Raw genomic sequence first — 22,613 nt, 5'->3', positions numbered from 1 at the left:
TTGCACTATAAACTAGACAAAAAATACTTGGTAAGACTTTGTGTTTTTGTAGTGTTGGTAAATCTCTATTAATAACACATTATGATTTAAAGTTTGCTGAGTTTCTTTTCCTTAAATCATTATTAGGATGCATGGATCCACTATTTTCACTTCTGATGCCGATGCAGGTATCTGAAGTTTAGTATCGGCTGAGTTCGATGCGATACAGAAAACTACTACTGCATTTACTTAGAACCTTTCTGTTTTATGAACACAGACATAAATGAACTTCCAAATTAATTTGATAATTGCACGATACCTGATGCAGAATCTTTTTCAATATGGGGAGTGATACAGATATTATCGGATCGGTGCATGTCTCTAATCATTATGCTTCTACAGCTCACTCCGTCTGCTTTTCGTCTCTGTAGAGTTTGCAAAGATCTCTGACAAACCTGCGGGATATCGGTCTACTTCAAGTCAAAGTCATCAAGGCCGCAGACCTGATCGCTGCTGATTTAAACGGTATTTACATATTTAGACTTAATTTTATCATTTGCAGCTAGTTTTGTTGCTGTCCCTCTTCAGTGTTTGCTCTTGTCCTCAGGAAAGAGTGATCCTTTCTGCGTGTTGGAACTGGGCAACGACCGGCTGCAGACCCACACAGTCTACAAGAACCTTAATCCGGAGTGGAACCAAGTCTTCACTCTGTTAGTTTGAGTCTCAGTTTTAAATAATGACAAACATGACTCTGATTCCTGCTCCGTCTGTCCCTGACCTCCTCGTTCCGCTCCCACAGGCCTGTCAGGGACATTCATGAGGTCCTCATGGTGTCCGTGTTTGATGACGATGGCGACAAGGCGCCAGACTTTCTAGGAAAAGTCGCCATTCCGCTCCTCTCGGTATGCGTTCGACTCTGACGCAGACAATAGGCCAATCTATTTACACTTTGGGCTTAAATTAAAGTGAAGCGGGTGATAACACCTCAGCGGACAGGAGACTCTGAGATCTAATCCAGCGTGACTGCTGTTCGGGTTCATGGCTGAGTTCATCACCTCGTGGCCTTTCTGTCCTGCAGATCCAGAATAGACGACGGGTTGTCTACATGCTGAAGAAGGAGGACTTGGGCCGACTGTTAAAGGGGAGCATCACTCTAGAGCTGGAGGTTATTTTTAACCCTGTAAGTGAAAGTTCAGCCTCTACTTGTGACACAATGAAACGTGAAGGAAGCCTTTGAAACACAAGCTTGATGCCGTCCAATCCTCTGCTGTTTTCTTTCTCGTCAGGTCAAAGCAAGTATAAGAACTTTCCAGCCCAAGGAGAGGGCTTTCATGGAGGATAATCTGAAATTTTCCAAAAAGGTTCGTCCCAGCTTTGACCAAATATTAAAATTATCATTTCCCATACAGACACAGTGCTTGCTAGTGGTTTTTAAAAAAAGGTTTGCAAATAAAAATCTGACAAGTATGTCCTGTAGTTGTATTCAGTCCTCCCAACGTTAACTTTGTGTAGAACACTTCATACTGGACCTGCAGTGTATTTTAAAAATCCAAAATAAAACACAACAACCAAAAACAATAACTAAAAGGGAGGAAAAACACAGAAACCATAAACAAAAAGTATTATGATATCTCTGTAAACAACATTGCTCTTCAAAAAACATAATTATGATCAGAATGGATTTTATCAAGATATTTTTAATTCATCATGCAATTGATTGATTAACTGCTTATTGCAGCAGGCTTCAGAATGTCTTCTTTAATCTGAACACAACACAACCAGCATTTCCTGTTGTGTTCATGTGAACAGAAAGGAAACTGCAAGCGGTTTGCAGTTTCCTTTCTAGGCTTTTATTGTGAAGGTTTGCCGTATTCATGGAGACACGGACCCTCACATTATCGTTTCAGCCGCTCTGCCGAGTGTAATCACACCCTTGGGAAAAAAAAAATGTTGGTTAGTCCAATAAAAATTTGAGCTGGTAATTAGTTAAACAGACCAACCAGAACATTCTGAAGAGCACAAAAATCCAGCTAAATGTTTGCTTACCCACTCTGCAGCTGATAGCAGCAGCAGGAGGAGAGGGCTCTGGTTTCTCTCTCCTGCCCGTCTGCTACAACACTGGTCTTCATTCAGAATATTGAAAAACCATAATAACTTTGCAATGTTGTCAAATATTGTATAATTGTATTGTATTGTATTATTTATTTTCCATCATCACAATGTCCCCAAAACTCTCACTAAGATCATCTGTTTTCATAAAAGGACGGTGAAAATCCATCTAAGTAGTTCCAATATTAACTGGGAAGCAAATTATATACAAGAGCTGTTCATCTTTTCATACATTGGAGTTTAATGTATTTCTTAAATGTGTGTTTGTGTTTTTAAGTGTCCATTTTATCTGATATTTACTCTGTATTTGAAAACTTTTGCTGTTCTCAAGTTGAAAAAACTTGAAAATTCAAATGTGCTTATACCATAATGTATCTATTTCATTCTATTCTATATAATCATTTATATATAGATATATTTTATTATGTTCTTCAACAAACCTCAAACCTTCACAGAACAGCTGAACTTGCACTGAGATTAAATTACACACAATTTTTGAAGCAACAATTTGCATTTAATTTAATTTAAAGGAAATGATGCATGATTTTATTTTAAGTTATTTGTTTCCAAGTTTTCATTGCAGAGTGTAACTATACTCTGCTTTGTGTTGTCAAATCACATAAAATCTCAACAAAGCACAAAATGACTTTAGTTCTGTCATCAGGAAGGGATCACTTCAATCACTAACAAATCTCGATATAAACAGACTTCAGTCTTTTGTTCTTTGATTAACTTTGAATCACTGCAGACATTTGTCTAAATTAGCTGCTCTCTGCGTTTTAATTGAGCCCAACGTGGAGTGAATTCTTGCTTGCTGTTCTGCTACATTAGCTTGATATACAGTGTGTAAGACAGGGTGCGAGACTGGGTGCCTGACTGTCTGCACTTCCCACAACGACTCATTGTTGTCAGACAATACGTTGCTCACTAGCACCACAGAACTGGCTTCTGAACTGCAGACTGGGCTCGCACCATGCAGGTCTGCTGTCGCTTTTGATGTTCAAAGTCTCGTTTGCCAAAATCAGGTCAGATTACTGACATTTCTTTACCGACGCTGCAGAAACACAACTTCTTAACACGTTCTTTTTTGGCTAGTTGCTAGTGCAAATATCAGGTTGCTGCCTGAATAAAGACCTAGATATTCATAAATACAACAACTAATATTGGTGAAGAAGTTTTAAAAGAACTGGCTGGTATGCATAGTTCATACTAGCCAGAATTTATGTTTTCACAATGAAATTTCAAATCTTTAATTTGTGAAATTGTAGATTTTTTTCTCATTATCATGAAGGTATTTTTACTCCTATTTGGACAATCTGAAATAACATCATAAAACACACATTTTATATTATTTAAATTCAAGCTGAATTTTTATGTTTAATGTCGGTGATAATGTACTTTTAGATCATTTACTTTTTTTATTATTATTATTATTATTATTTGGAACCATTTAAAACGTTGAAATAACTTTCCATAAAATTATGTTGAATTCTGTATTTGAAGTAAAATAAATTATTTTAGTCAGACTGTCTTAAATTAGTCAAGCTAATCAAATGTAATAAATCAAGTTTAAAAAACTTAATTGAAATGTTACCAATTGAAGCATTTCAGTTCTCCTTTAAGGCAAACTAAATAGTTCTTGAATATAGATTTTAAAAAGTACCAGTTCCACTGACAGATTTTTTTCACTTAACATTGTTTTTATTACAAGTGAAAAAATCTGCAAGTGGAGTTATTTACTTACAGGAAGCTTATATATCTTATGTAACATAAAAGAGTTACATTTATGTTAATTTTGCCTTATGTCAAAAGTAATGAGATATTTACTATTTAAAGAAAACCAGTTTGATGTTTCTCTGATGTTTTCTTGCTGATTGCAAGTCAAATATATCTCACAAAGTCCCACATTAACCAAAGAAAACCAGACCCTCGGATGTATTTTTTGTTATTATTTTTTTACTCCAACTTAATGTGTTTGTCTTCTGTGTGTGTTTTATTATCCGTGTCTTTCAGGCTCTGGCCAGGAATGTGGCGCGCGTGAAGGTGTTTTACACGGCTATCAGGTCCACTCTGCAGTACATCAAAAGCTGCTTCCAGTGGGAGAGCGTTCAGAGGAGCCTGCTGGCCTTCCTGGTGAGGAGCTTCAGCTGCTGATCAACAACACTATCTGCATTTCTTTCTCTCTCTCTTGTTTTCCCTGCGAGGCTGCGGAAGACGACCGCAGCCCCGGCCAACCCTTACTTGAACTCTCCCCGAGAGATTCTTAATCAATGCAGCACAAGAAAAAACAAGGAAGAAAGAAAAAAACCTGCTAGCTAGCTCCTTGTCTGAGCGGTCGGCTTTCGGTTTCCTCCTGGATGCAGAGTTAAGCCTCAGCTGTGAGAGAGCCGGGTCCCAGCGGAGTCGGGATGGCCTATTTTCTCCCTGACAACTCATTAACCCCTCCGTCCGTTCTGCGCTCCATTTTGATTCGGACCCTACGTTATTCAGCTGGAGTCTCGATTAGAAAGCTCTTCAGAGATATGACCACCTCTCCATTCTGTGTAACATAAATGTGAAGACAGAAACACAGAAAGTAACCTTTTCCTTCTTTTTATTGTCGGCCATACAGTTTCAACTTTGAAATTCGAGCGTGGGCAGATGTTTTGTCGTTGCCTTCCGTCCCACATCGCAGTCGATGGAAATAGCATAGAGCGCGTTTTTCATTAACAATTCAAGCAATCAGGGTCATTGAAAGGTCTTTTTGTTTTTACTTTCCCCATCCCAGAGATGGCGCTAAAGTTTTGCTCTCAGTCGGAGGTTGGAGGGCGGGAGGTGGTGGGGGAAGCCTTCTGCAGGGCTAATGAGGAGACAGTTTGCTTGCCAGTAGCACAGTTTGCTCAGTTTACTGTGAAAAACAGGAGCTGTAGTGGAGCTGTAATCTGATTTGAGTCATGCATTTAGTCTTTTATGGCCATAATATGCATCAAACGGGGAGGGATCAGAGGTCGGCGCGGGCTTTAATCAGCAGCCTCTTGCAAGTGAAACGTCTAAGCCGTATTAAAACGCGAGATTTAATGGGAAAACAATGCACTTTAGCTGCGAAGACAAAGCGTTCCCTCTTCCACACTGCCGACTTTCCACCATGGCATTCCAGTTTTAACTGACAGCTATTCGGGCAAAAAATCGGGGCGATGTACAGCAACACGCACGTCCTCCGTTTGAAAGACAGCACCATCTGTAGTCATGTTTTCACACTGATGCCCACTGCCTTGTCAAGCCTCAGTGAGAAGAAATAAATGGCTGCCCAGTAATACCACCACATAAGCATAATGAATCAAAGCTTCGCTCTGCGTGGCAGCCTGCGCTGACGAACCACCTGCACCATCTGCCGGCTGTCACACAGGGAGCTGAAACGCACTGTAAATCAGCGCGACGCCTTAACCCCGGCAGCCGCCGTCCTCCTCCTCCAAACTGCTGAGCTAAAAAAAATAATAATAATAATTAAAAAAACGATTCATAAAAACGATTTGCCTTTTTTTGTTTTTCATAATTTACTGAGAATCGGAAACGAAACGGGCCGTCTGTTACCAAACGGTAACCCCTCGACACTTCCTCGGTTTCCCCTGCCTCCTGTCTGCGCTGGTGTTCACTGTGAATCTGTCACTTTTTAAATGTGTTCCTCATTATGCAAACACTGTTGTCAGTGTTTAATTCCTGCATTTGGTTTCCCAACTATTTTTCCACCTTTTGCTTACCGGGAGGATCTCTATGGTTCTTGAAGGATCTGAGAATAATTAGCAGTGGTGTGCGGCAGAGCCGAGGCGGAAAACACGTGAACTCTAATGCTCATCTCGTCTAGCCATACTTTTATTCCTTATGCGTTGCATAGTGAGCCAGAAAAACATGCATTTCCTGTGAAAACACGCTGTGAATACTGTAAACTGAATGTTTTTGGTGAAAATTACAGGAGCATTTTAAGTCCTTAAAATGACTTAAGTGGTGAAAAAAACCGATAATCTGTAAAACATGTATAGACAAACTGTTGAAGAGGAGTGAAAACTTTCAGGCAATGAAAAATACACAGCTAAGAAGAACACTGCTTACAATGCTATAGTGTAAATTATTTCTTCTTAACATAGGAAAATGTTGTTATAAGTGAAATGATGTTGGCGTGGATCTAGAACTTATTCATCAATATTAAGGGATTTTTGACATAAATAAGCTCTTACATCTTAAACTTGCTTGTAAGTTAGTTTAGTCTTATTTCAAGTCAGCTAATACATTTGCACTAGAAACTAGACAAAAATACTTGGTAAGATTTTGTGTTTTTGTAGTGTCACAGCAGCTTAAGAGCTAAAATGAGCTAAAAAGCTAAAGCTTTTTTTAGCTGAAAAACTAGTGATAATGTAGATGAAATGAGATGTAAGGATAGGACTGTCATGAAGTCTTGAGAAGTACATGGAATATAATATATCATTATATATCCTTTTTACATATTTTTTCTTTGTTATGACAACTAACTTCTGTGGATTTATGTAGCACTTTACCTGATAGCATCACAAAGTGCAACACAATTGTGAAATGAGGGAAAATAGTACAATTCATAGTTTTTCCAAATAAAAATCTGACGCTTACTTTTATGCGCCAATACTTTACAGAACCACCTGTCACAACAATTACAGCTGCTTTTATTGTGTGTTTCTACCAGCTCTGCACATCTAGACTCAAAATTTTGTCCTCAAACCCAGTCCAACTGGATGTATGCCTTCTGTAAACATCAATTTTCTTGTCTTACCTCAGATTCTCAACTGGGTTTACATCTGCGCTTTGATTAGACCATTCTAACACATCGAATACGCATTTATCTAAGCCGCCGTAGCTCTGGCGGTGGGTTTAGTGTAATTGTCCTGCTGGAAGATGGACCTTCAAATCACTCTCAGGTGTTTTGCAGCTTTTTTCAGGTATCCCTCCAATTTTCTTGTAGTTACACCATAAACTTGGTTGAACAGTGCACAGCAACATGTTATCACAGTTGAAACCAGATGTTTACATACACTGAATAAAAACACACATACGCATTTTTTCCTCGTTGTCTAAGGTTAAATCAGACCAAAGTTCTCTTGTTTAAAGTTAGTTAAAATTACCAAAGTGATTTCTATTTGCTGAATGCCAGAAAACATAACATGCTGAAGAGATTTTTTTGGTAACTTTTTCAAACTCAGAGGTTCAGATACATTTGGTATTTAAACTGAATGATGTGAGTCAAACCATTTGGATTTCCTTCCACGAGCTTCTCACAATAGTTTGCTGGAGTTCTGGCGTGTTCCTTCTGACCAAACTGAGTCACAAGCTGCGTTTCCTTTGACTATATAATTGCGCAATTTCACATTTCGAAAATAAATTTGCTTAATGGAAACACGGCAATTTCCAAAACACGTTTTGTTTTTCGAAATTGGTTTATTTTGTAAAACTGCAATAGAAACGCTTTTTTGGCATCACATGTTGCCGCTGGCACAAACCACAAAGAAGACGACGGGAAGGAGTTGAAGACTCTTGGTGTTTTTTATTGACTTATCATGTGAACAAACTTATTCACATGTGATTATAATTGCATTTCTTATTTAATGCAAACACCGCAATTTGTAGTGGAAACGCAGCTATAAGTTACAAACGCAGACTTGCAGCACATTTCTTCAGAACTTCCTTCCTGACCTGCATGATGCGTTCTTTGGTCTTCATGATGGAGACATAAGACCAATTAAGAAAGAATACTCTAAAATGATTACTGTATAAAGAACATTTTTAAAAAATATACCTAAAAATATTGTACTAAAATAAATCTTAGATTTCTTCATTGTTTTTAAATTATTTTTGACAGTTTTTTGAGGCAGTTCTTGAAGTTATGCTATTTTGTACTTCATTGCTGAATAACATGAATGTTCTTCATGTAGGAAAATAAGGCTGTGAACTCTAATAGTGACTGTATAACAACCTGCATGTGGATGTACAGAAAAAGATTCCCAACACATGCAAACTCTTTTCACAAACATTCATCTGGAACTCTTTCTACCAATCTGTACCAACCTTTTCCTTTTTCACTCCTAAAGTTTTTCCTGTGATGTGCATAATATTCCCACATCCATTTATTTAATTATTTATTTTTACAGCTGAAGTCTGTGTAATGCCTCTCAAGTTGAAATGAGCTACAATTACCCCGATCTTTATGGTCTGAGTATACATTTCCACTAAAGCGTGACTTGGTTTTTTCCCTCCAAGCCCTTAGTCATTACAAAGTCCTTCCTAATAAAACATAACCCTGGCAGCGTGAAACCACATCCACCTCGTCTCCCAGGCTCCGCTTTGGCTCGTGATAACACGGAGGAGCGTGCGCTTGGCACTCGGCACGTTGAGGCTGATGCTGGTGTTGGCGGCTGTGGATGGGAGCGGTCTGATCTGATAAGCTTTAAGTCCAGGAGAGCGATGTCTTTAGCAGATGTTCACCTATTTTTTTTTTTTATTAGCTTTATAAAAAAAAAAAAAAAAAAAAAAACAGAATTGTAAGCCTCTCTCAAACATTTTAACTCACTGCTGCTTTTTGGCCGAGGTTGCTTCTCTGGCAGGATTATTCCAGTTTGATTCAGATCTTCAACTCAAACAATAACATCCAGATTACATTGTTATCATTTTATCTGCTTCACACAGTTCCTTGCAACACTTGGCCACTACAGACTTCAGTGGAGTTTGAGGGAGATTTTATGTGATGAATCACAAAGTGTTGCTCGTCTGTGGGGAGGAAGGGAAACCAAACAAGTTTGTTGGAGCTTTTGCTAAAAGAAAAACAAGAGCATTCTGTTTTCCAGAGTCAGTAATGTGTAAAATTGACCCTTTTTTATTTTTGCAGTGTGTAAACATTTTTAAGTCTTGCCCCAAATTTTCAATTGAATTTAATTTGAATTTATAGATTTTTTTTTCTCTTTCTTAAAGTTCTCTGGACTTTGGCTAGGACACTTGTAACACATGCCTGTCCTCTGATCTAAACTAAAGCTGTATGTTTAAGTGCTCTTGCCACTCTTCCAAATAGATCACAAGTTGCCCTGTAAACAGATTCACTTGTGTTTGCTGTGGGTATAAAACATCTTGCTATTTGCTTATCAATCAGGTGGTTTCTGCAGGTAATTGATTTACCATTGGTTTGAATCTAGGAGTATCACTGTAGAAGAAGTTCAGTACATTCTCTTAGGTTCTTATTCGTAAATAATTGTGAAAGCCATGATATATTTCCCTTCCACTGTACTCTACTTTGTGTTGGTGTATATCATAAATTGCCCATATCTATGTTCTGGATGACATAATGGATGGTATTGACATTTCCACGCAGCTTCCCCATGGCTGCTCTGAAGCGATTTCCTTCAATGTGCTCGATTGTGCTCAGGATGAGTAACAGCAATTAGGTTTATATATCTATGGTCAATGCGTAAGCGAGGGGTTGAGTTGGTCCAACTGAGCACCACATGAACGTCGGGGCTGAGGTAATACCAGAATGCTCTTTATCAGTGGGACCGGAGCGGGTCAGATCAGCCGTTGGCTTCTGGGTGTCACATCCAGATTCCTCCCCCTTCTCTGTGCCTCCGCTAACGTTTGGTTCCTCCTGCAGATTTTTCTCATCACGGTGTGGTACTGGGATTTTTACATGCTGCCCTTCTTCCTGGTTCTGCTCATCACCTGGAACTACTTCCAGGTTCGCTCCGGACGACTCAGTCAAGATGTGGTGAGTCAGTACATATGTAGAGAGAAAGAGGGAGAGCCTGATGACTTCTTTTCTCTGCTCTCTTTTTTTTTTTCTTCATTATGTGCAAAAAAAAAAGGCCACCCAAACCGTGTTTTGTGCTCGTAATTAGAAGCTCATACGTTGCCATAGCAACAGTTTGAATATGGCTTTCCGAGTCTTAATAAAAAAAATAACAGAGTACAAAAGCTTAGAAATCCGACTAAATAGGCTAATATAACAGCGCATTATAGTCAAAGCTCATTTACAGAGCTTGCCCTTTACTAACTCGTCTTTCCCTGTCCCGAGTTTTTGTCCTTCCTCTGGTTCGCTGTAATTGGACTGCAGCTCAGCTTTTGTTTTGGAAAGTCAGCTTGGCAAAAAGAGAGGGTTGTGTGTTTTTATTTTGTTTTTTGTTTTTTCTGGATTTGGATCTCTCAGTTTCACTGATGCGAGTCCAGAGACAGCAGGAAAAACTATTGAGTCACAAGTCAGAAAAGGATGTTCTCACTGTGATTAACTGTGACTTGTAAAAATGTTTACGATTTTGAAGCTAAATAGGGTTTGTAAATATTCCATGTAAGAAAATAGTCAATGAATAACGTAGCATCTTTAATTTAGTTTTCTGACCAAGAAATACAAAAATTATTACAAATTAAGTAAATACTTTGTCAGCTAATGTGTTTTGTTTGTATTTACTTAATTTTTCTATACATATCAAAGCAAAACAGTTACAACAATCCATCTCTCATTAAGGAGTTAATCTTTTCTGATCAAAAATATGAAAATAATAGAATATCTAAAAGAATTTTGGCTAAATGTGACTCAGCTAGGAGAAGAGTTTAACTACAGAAACTATGGTGGAAACGTATCATTTTTAAAAATTATTTGACTTCACTGAGGCGTATTATTTTAATTGGCTTTGAAAGAACAATGACATCTGGCAGTAAAGTCACAGAAAACCAACTGGATACGTGCTGCTGTTCCTCTTCCCACCAGATGTGACAGATGTGAGCTCACCTAACGCAGTCAGACTCCATGTTTCATAAAACAGGAAGTAAGCTGTCTGTAGACACCACTTTGGTGAACATTGCTCTGAATTTCTATCTTGACATTAATTAACTGTAACCTGTAATTAATTTTAAAGTTTCTCAACAAAAAGTATTAAATCACTGCTATTGGCAGATGTTCAATTGACTTTTCTTTATTGTTTTTTTTGTATTATTATTATAATGTTAAATCAGAATGAGATCGAGACGTATGATTGGTCACCATCACAACAAAATCATTCTGAAATATTCATTGAGAAAAGCAGAAGTTACCCATTAATCTGCTTTAGAAGTCATCACTCACATCCTTTTAAGTGAAATATAATTTATTCCAATCATACGTAATCTGTCACAGCTGTTTTATTTTGATCATTTATATATTCATACATTCTCAGAACGTTTTTTAGAAGCTTTTGGCTGAGAACCATTTTTCTCCACGTTCTGATGCACTTTCTGATGCACTGTCAGGTCCCTGTTTTAGTTTTAACCTAAAATCCATTGGTTCAGTTCAGTTAATGGATTGAATTTTATGAGCAGCGCTGATGTTAAAACCATGATTATGGGTTGTTGATATATTCTGGTATGTGAGGCTGAGCCTGAGAAAAATCCAGCGCGTCCCGTCGGTCGACGACCCCGCAGGGCCCAGCGTTTCAGGGGGCTAATCTCAGGGTCAGCGCTCAGCTGCAGGAGTTAGTCCAGGCTTCCAGTGTTACACCAACACCATGTTAGTTTTGTTGTTGTTTTTTTTTTATCCTGATCTATGAATCCTTTGAATCTCACCTTTCAGTGTTTGTTTTGTCTTCCAGGACGGCATGGATTTGGCGGATGAGGACGAGGATGATGAAAAGGTATCGTACCTTTTGAGTCGGGTGTATTTTTAGCAGCTCAGCATCGACTTGTGTATGAATAGAAAAGAATTATGATTTTCTCCCCCCACCCCATGTTGACAGAGGTATCTCCCTCTCTGATCTATGGCTGTGTGTTGCTAAGCTTTTTATTCGGCACTAAATCTTCCGCGGCGTTTTGATTCCTGCCAACCACCAGTTGTACTCCTTTTGAAACCAAAAGACGTTTAGGCCTAATGAAGATCTCACCAACCTGTTTCCACTTGTCACAACACATTCATATGGAAATGGAGGGGCGGGGGAAAAGGTCTGCTGCATTTGGGAAAGTCCCTGAGCTTAACAAACTACATAATACCATCAATATAGAACTAATGACAGCACTTAGACATGCCTCTATAGAGCTCTTTCTGAAAGTTAGTGTTGACTGTGCTGAAATGCTTTTAGGCGGTGGAATATGTCTTCAGAGTGACAGCGGTTTATTGTTGATGTTGTGAATGGCCTGCGTGGCTCTGATTCATGGCGGTTCTCATCAGGATTCCACTGGGAACCCGACCCTGAAGCGGCCTGAGCGTTTCAGTGCGCTGACGGATATTTTGCTGAGGCAAAGCGCCGTTTGTCTTAACTTGTGGTTTTTGGAGAACATCCTTCCTGCGTCGGCCCATGTCCTTTCTTTAGATGTTTAACCATCTGTTAGTCTCATTGCTTTTGATGTGGACATGTTTCGGTCCGAACAAAGATCTTCCAAGAGCCCCGTCTCTCCTGTTTACTTTGAAACCGTTCTTCAGAGTGTGGAGTGGCTTCTCGACAATACTTCATCTCTTTTCGTAATTCAGTGTCCTCCTGCGCTCTGGAGAGGCTACACCTTCAAACCTACTCGCACGGATCACATATCACCCTGAAAGCTAAAGCTTAAATAAATCATCTTCATTTACAACCAATATTACTTTAATTGTGTTAGGATGTGGCATTATTTTAGACTTTGGAAGCAGTTCAGTTTGCATCAACATTTAAAGAGGCATGGAAAATACTTTTACATCAGTTTCATTCTTGGTTCAGATTTAAACTCATTGTTTAGCTCTGAATGTATTCAGCTTTAATTTCTATTACTTTTGCTACTCAAATATATTGAAGAGGCTACAGAAGATTAGAAAGAAGGCAGTGCAGAGAATCATTTGAGAGGCTTTGGGATACAATTAATCATTTTGACATTATAACCTTATTGTTGGAAGTGCTGTTCCTTAGTGGTTATTTGGAAAACAAAAACAGCTTAACTCCAATATTAAAGAAATTAAATGTGGCGTTCCACCAGGCTCAGAGTCGGGACCTAATCTTTTTAATCAAAAAAACTTACATTTATTTAGTTTTACAGATGAAAACAATACAGTTCCTTTGTGATGACTGATAACAAACCTGTTATGACCTAATGGATGAATATTTTTGATTTAAAAAAAACATGTTTTAGGCTATTTTACTTTAGGTTGTTTTTGACCTTCATGTAAGAAAACTCTATTTTCTCAAAGTGTAATATGAGAGAAGCAGCTTATGTGATTTCTTCCTGCTCGTGTTTTACTCAAAATTTTGTAAATTCTGGATTGAACGTTGTTAGCTCTTTAGTTGGGGAGTTAATTTTAACACATGTATCGTAAAATGAATTAAAAGAAAGCAAATCAAAACCTTTTTTAAAGTTAATTATCATCAGTAACATCATAATAACAAGTCTTGGAGCCTTTGTTCAGTTTTCATTACAGTTTTATTTCTTGACCTTTTTTAAGCATGGTGTTGTTTTCTACCACAGGAGTCGGAGAAGAAGGGGCTACTGGATAAAATCCACATGGTCCAAGACATCATCATCACGGTCCAGACCGTGCTGGATGAGGTCGCCTGCCTGGGAGAGAGGATTAAAAAGTAAGAAGTTCTCAGATCCGTCAGAATTTGCAACGCTGCTGTGAATTTTCTGTAGTGCTTTTAATTTTAAAAATCATTTTAACTTCAACTTTCAGCACGTTTAACTGGTCAGTGCCGTTCCTGTCTGGCCTGGCTCTCGTGGTCTTCATCACCGCTGCAGTCATCACATACTTCGTCCCCATTCGCTACATAGTCCTGTTATGGGGTAAGTTTCAGATGTGTTGATGCATCTTTATCATGGCTTTTCCTCTCGTTTTACAGAACGTCTGTCCAGGGTTTTACAGAAGTATTCATATCCCTTAACCTTTTTCCCATTTCATCATTTTCCAACCACAACCTTCAGTGTATGTTATTATGATCAACACTGGACAGACATACAGCCAGAGCCAAGACTGAAGCAGCAGTGTTTAAAATGGCCCAGTCAAAGTCCAGACCTAAGAATCTCTAGCTGTAGTTGCAGTGAATCCTGGTTATGCAGAGTGTAAAACAAATGGAAGCAACAGTTCTCAGATTTTTGTTTTTGGTTTGCTTCCTGTTATATATATGTTGTTCTGTTGTTTAACCCAAATAAAATACGATTATATATGATTATATATGATTATAACCTGAAAACTGTAAAAACTCTAAAAGTTGTTTGTATTTTTGGTGAGCATTCTCACTTTAAACTGCACAGACAAATTAAATTCATTCTCTTGTCACTTTTATTTCCCATTTAAGTTCCATTTGAGTCTTTCTCTGCTTGTTTTCTATCATTTAAATATTATGACTCAAAAGAATAAATAATTTACTTATTTTAATTGTCTGAAACTTTGGAAATCTTGCCGTCCTAAAGCGAGCGCATCCCCAGTAAAAAAAAATAAAAATAAAAAAACAGTGTTCATGCGGCGCTGAGAGCAGCAGTTCTTGGACGGCCTCTCCTCCGAGCGTTTTCTGTTTGTGTGGAAACAAAGCGCACAGCCACCAGAGACTAGTCCTAATGATATGCTGGTGTGACTTTTTGTTTTAGGTATCAATAAATTCACCAAGAAGCTGCGGAACCCGTACTGCATCGACAACAATGAGCTGCTTGATTTCCTGTCGAGGGTGCCTTCAGATGTGCAGAAGGTAAGCTCGGCGGGATCAGCCAGCCAGGAAGCCTGAAATCCCAGAGGCTGCCGGCTCTCCCTCCAAGCACGACGACTCCCAGGCTTTTCCTTTCCCCCTCTTGTCTGTATAATTAGCTCTGTTTCTGTGTAATTATGCGGCCCTGTGTAATTTCACCCGTGTTTTGGTCGCGATACATCCCTGGTGGCGGTCTTCTGCTGTAAACCCTGCTCGCGCTTTTAGCCGCACAAGTTAGCTGTGAGCGACTCAAGGTCCCGGTTAGCCGTGCGAAAGCAATATTATCACTTTTTATTCATTTACTGCTCACGAGAAACATACAGGCTTCTATTTTATTTTTTATTTCTGGACTTTTATCCTCTCTGCTCTCTGTTTTTCTCTTGCTCCTTCCCTCTAAGCTGTTAAACTCTGTTTGTCTCCTTCCTCGCCGCCCTTGGGTCACATAGTTGAGTGAAAGAGACACTCTATGTAGCAAAGAGATGCTCCAGTGTCATTGTGCGCGCATACAACCATGATGGGCGTCTCGCTCATTAGCAATGCCGTTCCTCATTGAGCAAGCTTGCTTACTTTTTTTGTAATAACATCAGAATGCTTTTATATCGCCCTGCATTGCTGAGTAAGAAATATATATATTGTGCTACTCAGTTTCAAGAAGAAAGAAGCTTCGTGTTTTTAATTAGCATTCATGGAAATGATGAATACTTTCCCTGCTTTGGTAATATTTCCCCTCAGGTTACGGCTGAACTCAGGAGAACCGCTTTGAATTCATTACAGCTTTGAATCTATTTACTCATGTCTCTGGTGCTTTTTTTTTTCTTTGCTTGTTTTGTTCATTTAACACATAACTAAAGATAATTTATGTTCCGACTTCCTGCAGGTTCAGTACAGTGAGCTGAAAACTACTCGGAAGAAGAAGATCCTATAGAAGAAGAAGGTCATTTTCCATGGCGGTCCTGATGCTGCCGTTGCCAGGTGTCGTCGTGCAGAAAGCCACCATACGAAGGATTGTGTCTCCGTCTGAGAAAATAAAAGAAGGGAGGCTCACCTTTCGTCTTGCTCGCAGGTTGTTCGTTGATCTCCCCAGCTCAACTCGGCCGGCGTTTCTCTACCAAAGAAAGTTGAATTAATAAATGCACCCGTTTGTGCATTTCTCAAGCAGTTTATGGTCATACTTGTCATGAATCTAGGTGTTTTACCATGTGTACAGTTTTACTTTTAAATACTGATCAGTTAGTGACTGCTGTATGTTTCATTGTAGGTGCATTATGACACTTGTAAGTTTTTTTTTTCTCTATCTGGGAAGAAAAACACAAAACTATGCAACTTTTGGGACGAATGTGAATGTCTTTGTGTTTTAGAAAAGAATAAGTCATTTTCTAAATCATAGTTTTTATATAGAAGTCAGCAGTTATGTATTAGATCTTTACATTTAATGCAAAAATGTAATCACTAAAGTTTATTTAATTGTGTCAATATGAATGTTTTGCATGCAAAGAAAAGTGCCTGCGTTCAGTTTACGGTTTCTGTCACTCTTTGTTTTGTCCTTCGATTCTGTGCTGCAGCACCTTATTTATTACCAGTAATACTCATAAACACGCTGTGTCCTTCTGGTTACAGTAGCAATAAATGCATGCATCAGAGCTGTGTGTTTCTCTGAAAGTGCTTCCTGCTTGCCGTTTCTCGTTTCTCCTGTGTTGCAGGATTGTGGGCGTCTAGTGGCTCACTTTCAGAAGCCCACCTCTTTTTCCTCCTCCCCCAAGTGCTCCCCTTCCTCCCTCCAACTCTTCATTAGGCTTTCATGAAGCGAAGCGCAGCTCTGCGCGAGACCTCGCTGGCACCCCGGGATCCCCGCTGAGCCGACGGCCCTTGGGCGTCGCCACAAGCGGGAGGACCCCGGCGACCCCTTCTCAGCTGCCGTGACGAGACGCCTGCAGCCTGCGTCCCATCAAGCGCAGCAGACGAGGCGAAACTCCAGGTTCCTGGAGGAGGACCCTCTCGCTCAGAGAAAGTGGCTCAGGTGTTTCAAGGTTTTGCTTGGTAATAACTACTTTTTTTTAAGACGACAAAAAACAAATAAAATCAGCAACAATTTAAATAAATCACAGTATATTCATAAATTAATTCCTCAAAAATCCCCCCCAAAGATAGCCATAAATTTGTCCAACTTCCTGGAAGACGGCTCGTGTCACACGGTGACCCGCGTGTCGCTTTGTCTAGTTATAATGTTGACTTAGGTGTTCAATATTAATAACCTGCTGTCACGGACACCGGAAGGACATCTCAATCTGCCACTTATAGGCTCGGCATGAATATGTATAGGCAGCGAGACGCCTCTGAATTGCCAAGTGAAATCATGGTTCACACACGGAGACTAATGTGATGTGGCACAGGCGTTACGATGAGCCGCACAACCAGCGGCTGATTGGTCTCCGTAGACTTACTGTGATGTTCTATAAGGTGGGAGAAGATTCAGCCGAGAGGAGCGCTGCAGAGGAAACCATACAGAGACTGAATACACATTAGCTATTACCCGGATACTTAAATCATATGGAGTAAAAAATTAAAAAACACCACAGTGTTTCCACAAAGATTTAAAAAAAAGAGGTATAACATAATCTAATAGTTTCACCTCCAACTGAATGCAAGACAAAGTTTTCAGATGCAGTAGGACTTGCATATTCCTATGCGTATGTGCAAAACGCTATTACATACACAAATGAAAATTCACATTCACTTCAAAAATACTTTATTGACCATTAAATTTGTTTTAATTTTTATTTTATTTTTTTCTTATTACTTTTTGCATGTTTGAAATAAATAAATAAATAAAATTGATAATGATATGACCTTTTTATCCCCCAAACTTCTTCAAACCAAACGTTCACATTATGTTGCAACCTGCAACCATGTGGGTGTAAAATGGTAAAGTGACACAGATGGGGCCAGATTTACGAGGATGTGGGGCCCTTATTTGGAGTTGTGTAACTACAGAACAATTATTTCACTAATATAAATTACTACATTAATAGGTTGTCCTGTATATGAACAGGTGTGAATTGATGTGTAGTTTTAGTTTAATACCTTCCCTGGTCAGTAGCTACAGGTTGTGTCCAAAGTCAATCTACTATAACTTCACAATTTTCAATTACTTTAATATTGCATGGTATGTATTTATACATAATACAGTTATATAATATACATAATACAGTTATATAATACATAATACAGTACATTGTTTAAAAAAAATCTTTGGTGTCCCCCAAGTAGTTGGGGCCCTGGGCTAGTGCCCTTAGCAAATGAAACATGTAGTAGCCTTCTTTCATCCAGATGACCAGCAGTGCTCAGCAACACCTGCTGCGTTACTTTATATTGTATGCAGACAAAGTAAACTTGTGAGATGCTGGACAAAGTATAAGTAACCAAACATCATTTTAAATTATGTTCAAGTTTCAGTTTTTTTCTTATGCCAGAGGGAAAAAAACTGCCAGGATAATAAACTGTAGATATGACTGAAAAGTGCAGCATTTTTCACATTTTCAATACTTGGTGTATCCTGGTCCTGGTAACTGACCTGTGCCTCCTCAGTACAAACCAAGTGAAATGAGTAGAAACTACTCATAGTGGTTTTCACGTTGCTGTCTGGTGAGCTTGGTGCTTAGTTTCTCTCAACCCTTTCAAACTAGCTCTTTGTCACTTTTATGAACACTAGCAGGGTCATGTAGCGTGTATCAAGAAACTATAATGCACATTTAAATTCACATAATTCCAACTCGAATGCATGTAAGAATTTTGCGACGCAGTTTAGCCGAGCGGATCGCAGCTGTCCAATCATGTATTCCTCTTCCGTAACATCGCCACTCATCACAAGAGATATGTAATTATAGCATAATTGTGTGGATAATAAGAGCTATTACCATCATCGTTATTGCTGCTGACCTCTTGCAAACGACTGCCAAACCATTCATGTGTTTATTTTTATGTTAAGCCTAAAACTTGATTAAAATGAGGCGTTGACGTAAACCTGACCAGCTTTCATGCAAGCCGGCTCCCAAGAAAGAAGATAAAGTTGGAAAAATCTGGGTGTGTTACCGTTGTTAGACATCTGTAAGTTTTGACGACACCAAAGCGCTTCATTGATGGAAAAAACCATGAACCTTTGACCCCCATTCTATCCGCTAACACACCAGGAGTTGAGAGGAAAAAATGGTTCCTGTTTGGCAGCCATTATTAAACTCGGTGTCGCAGCTGTAAGAGGAAGCCATGTGTGATGGAGAACTATAGCTGCACATCACCTTTGACAGACCGTCCACGTCTGTGAACGACGGTGGGGGAAGCGTCGTTCTGTTTTCCTTCAAAAGCGACAAAAAAGCAGGTCAGAGTTGATGGACGATGGATGGTTCACCTTACAGCGGAACAGAGACCGTGATCCACACAGAGATGTCAATTTTGTGCTTTGAGGGAAAAACTGAGTAATTAGGATCCTTAACAGCTTCAATATAAAGGTCGTTTGACCCTCAGCATTCTCAAACACAAATAAAAACCTGAGACCAGATTATCAAAGCACAGACACCAGGTGTGATCTGGTTTGAATTAGATCTACACTTTGCTTTGCTTTGCCATGTTATCCAGTCAGGTGGCAGAAGACTAAAATACTTCGAAATGAATATTTCAGTCATGGGAAATGTAGAGACCACAGAGAGAAATACTTGAACCAAATGGTAAACTACTGATGCAGTTCGGTTTAAGGGAACTGCTTGCTACTCGGCAAGCTGCAAATGTCAATGAATGTGGAGAAATGTCGACAGGAAAACCACTTTTTACCAACGTCACTGTGATTGGCTGAAGTTGACTCCGTTCCTAAACCAAAGTCAACTCCAGCATTTTGTGTTGCTTTTGAGATTTTTTTTGGCCGACTTCATGTTGCCATGTAAAAGATTTAATGATTCTTACTCCTGGATCAAGCTAGTGAAATAATGCCACAACAGTTGTGCTAATTGCAATAATTCCTGATTTAAAAGTGGAAGAAATTACATTTCACTTAGGAACAGCTTGTATAGCTTCTTCCCTCTAAAAACTTAAACCATCATTTGAAAACTGCACTTTGAATTTACTCAGGTTATCTTTCAATGATATTTAGATTTATCTGATGATGTGAGACATAAATGTGAAGAAAAGGAGAACATCCAAAGGGGGAGAAAGAATTTTTCACAGTAGCATTGATAAACATGTTAGAATTTTATGTGGGGTTCTTTGGTTTTTGAGTTGGTGCCCATAGCAGCTGCCCATCGCACACTAAAGTATTTCAGAGAGTCTATTTGATGAGTAGCTTCTTAATAGTTAAATATTTCTTTAGATTGCCTGTACCTTCTATTTGTTTTGTCATTTTTACTCTCCAAACAAGAATCTGTGGTTATGTTCCTTTTTTTTTTTTTTACTTTTTACAACATAAACTTCTACAAATGACTGATTTTTATGCATGGAAGACTCTGAGCAACAACGGAAGAACTTGCACATATCACAAGCCTTCTGGAAATTGGAAATTCAAATCTGTAAAATCACTTTGGTTCAAACAATCGGTTGCTAACAAGAGATCGCTGCTGCCAATCAGTCATTCAGCTTGGATATTTTTCCAGAATAGATCCTGACTTTTAGCTGAACCTCTCTTTTTTCTTTCACCTTTTATCCACTCATCAGTCATTAGTTGCTTGTAGTAATGAGCCTGGTTTTGATCGTGTGGATCCCCTTCGTTCCTGCCCCCCGCCGCCTCAAACCCACAGTGTCAAAAATTCCACGAGGAGTCTCTGGGTCCAGGCAAATTACAGCCGCAATGTGTGCCGGCTGTGCTGCTGCCCGGAGCCTGTGGGATGACTGTGTTGTCCTGCAGCAGGCCGACATCAAAGTCCTCCACCCAGAAGAGCCTGAGGCGGTGAGCCGCCAGCAGCTCTGACTGACAGGGGAGATACAAAACAATCTCAATAAGTGAGCTCAGTCATCTTACAAAAGCCTCGTGGCTGTCTCTGCTTTTGTTTTGAATTAGCCTCCCCAACAATGTTGCAGAGTCTCTCCGATTTGTTTTGCGAGACCCAGATGTGAACGTAATAAAAAAAACAAGTGTTTATAAGAAAGTAGAAAAAGTAAAGGACGTGGATTAGCAGTGCTTGTCAACAACAGATGCCGTTATGTCGGACACGTTGCTGTGAAGTGTCGTCTCTGGAGCCCAGATATTGAACTGTACGTTTCTGTCCATGTTATTACCAAGAGAGTTCACCAGTGATATTTTGGCAGCGACCAACATGTAAAGTCATCAGTTCAGTTGTTTCTAACCCACAGACTCTGTATCTGGTGATTTTTAATCATGCTCCGCTCTCTGCCAATGTTTCAACAGTTTGTCAGCTGCTCTACCAAAGGAAACAAAATGTTGACTGTTTTATGCAAATGTCAAGGATTTATGCATTTCCAAAGCAAGACCTCCTCTTGGAAAATTAGATTCATCTTATTTTTTTATCCCCTCTGAATTAATTGTTCAGAAGCAACCTGTAAATAATGGAGCTGTGAGAAAGGCGTCACAGGAAGTCTTGTAGGATTGTTTTGAGGCTACAGAGTGGATTGCTCTGTGCCAGCCACATGGAGAGGACTGACTATGTAAACTACTTTTCTTTTTTTTTTAGATCTTCTCCTTTTTAGGAGATGTTTCCTTAATAACAAACTTGATCATCAGTGACTTAAAGGACCTACTAGACAAGAAAAAAGTATTCAGGAATGAGACGGGGAGTTATTAAAGAGTATACAGAAGCAAAAATTAGAGAGAGCAAGGAGAGAAGTACAGAAAGAATCTGGAGAGCAAACAGGAGCAATATCAGAGAGTGGACAGAGATGAAGATGATCACAGGTTTCAAGCCAAAGGAGGATCAGATATTTGGAAGCCTGGACAGAGCAAACGAACCGAACACATTCTTTCAATAGGTTCAGTTCAGGAACATGGTCTTCATCCGTCACTCCGGCCACATCCAAACTGACATCCAACCCTCCTTTAACCCACAGCTTCCCTTTCACATCGGAGATGTTTTATCTTCCAACTGAATCATATACCCGTCTACTTTTCCTTCAACCAAATCAGAAGTTGCTGCTGCTCCCTAGAAGTCAGCTCCTGCATGCCTCCCGTTTTGCCCAATTCAGACCAGCGTCCCTGTTTGCTCACAACGCTGATGAAGTCTCGCTTGTTGGTACGTTGCTGGAAGCGAACGCAGGTACTGCTGGCGAAGGCCCTCATGCATGGTCTCGATGGTCTGCCTCTCATAGCTGGTGAACTCTCGACCAATCACATAAGGAACCACCACGTAGAGCTGTTGTACCAGCACTTCATGGCATTTCTGTTTTTAGGAAGCACTGTCTCCCTCCAGCAGCATTTCGTCTGAGCCGGTGTTGGTGGTCAGAATCTTGGTGGTGATGTCCACAGTTACTTTCTTCTCTTCCTGCTCTCCTCCCTCCTCTAGAGGAAAAGCCTGAGAGAGGCTGAACAGGAGCAGCAGCAGCAGGAGGCTGGTGGAGGGAGTCATCTTCAGGGTCGATGTGGAAACTCAGGAGCTTCTGGAGAGAACTGCTGTGGAGAGACTCCTTGAAGCTTGATGTCTGCTTCTGTTCAGTCCAGGACATTTATACCGTCCTGTACAGGTGTGTCTGCAGGAGGAGGATGGGTGGTGGTCTGCTCTACTAGGCCTAAAGTAAACCTGTAAAGGAAGGACTCCGCAAACAAACCTAGTCTTTAAACATGTCGTCTAAGGGTCTTTTGTCCATTTTGTCCAATATTTGTTTTCGATTGCTAGTTAGCTCTGATAACCTTGGCCTTTTTCATGTTCCTTTAATTTACAAATGACTTTC

General features: G+C 39.6%; 1 protein-coding gene and 1 pseudogene across 3 annotated transcripts in view; one reads left to right on the top strand and one right to left on the bottom strand.

Moving 5' to 3' along the window:
- mctp2b (multiple C2 domains, transmembrane 2b) overlaps positions 1-16,375 on the top strand; it is a 47,046-nt gene extending 30,671 nt beyond the window's left edge. For all 3 annotated transcript variants that reach the window (XM_007549094.2, XM_007549092.2, XM_016670035.1), the window contains 12 exons: positions 411-504; positions 587-689; positions 779-881; positions 1,058-1,159; positions 1,266-1,340; positions 4,102-4,221; positions 9,725-9,838; positions 11,691-11,732; positions 13,525-13,634; positions 13,730-13,839; positions 14,641-14,738; positions 15,613-16,375. In XM_007549094.2, the coding sequence (XP_007549156.1) occupies positions 411-504; positions 587-689; positions 779-881; positions 1,058-1,159; positions 1,266-1,340; positions 4,102-4,221; positions 9,725-9,838; positions 11,691-11,732; positions 13,525-13,634; positions 13,730-13,839; positions 14,641-14,738; positions 15,613-15,660 (1,119 nt within the window). In that variant the 3' untranslated portion in view covers positions 15,661-16,375. The remainder of the gene's footprint in view (positions 1-410; positions 505-586; positions 690-778; positions 882-1,057; positions 1,160-1,265; positions 1,341-4,101; positions 4,222-9,724; positions 9,839-11,690; positions 11,733-13,524; positions 13,635-13,729; positions 13,840-14,640; positions 14,739-15,612) is intronic.
- A 5,453-nt stretch (positions 16,376-21,828) lies between these two features.
- On the bottom strand, positions 21,829-22,303 carry LOC103136028 (high choriolytic enzyme 1-like; annotated as a pseudogene).
- Positions 22,304-22,613: the final 310 nt, after the last annotated feature.

Source organism: Poecilia formosa, unplaced genomic scaffold (assembly GCF_000485575.1).
Source record: "Poecilia formosa unplaced genomic scaffold, Poecilia_formosa-5.1.2 Scaffold29, whole genome shotgun sequence".
NCBI lineage: Eukaryota > Metazoa > Chordata > Actinopteri > Cyprinodontiformes > Poeciliidae > Poecilia > Poecilia formosa.
The sequence above is the reverse complement of the archived record's forward strand: the minus strand, read 5'-3'. Positions and strand labels throughout refer to the sequence as shown.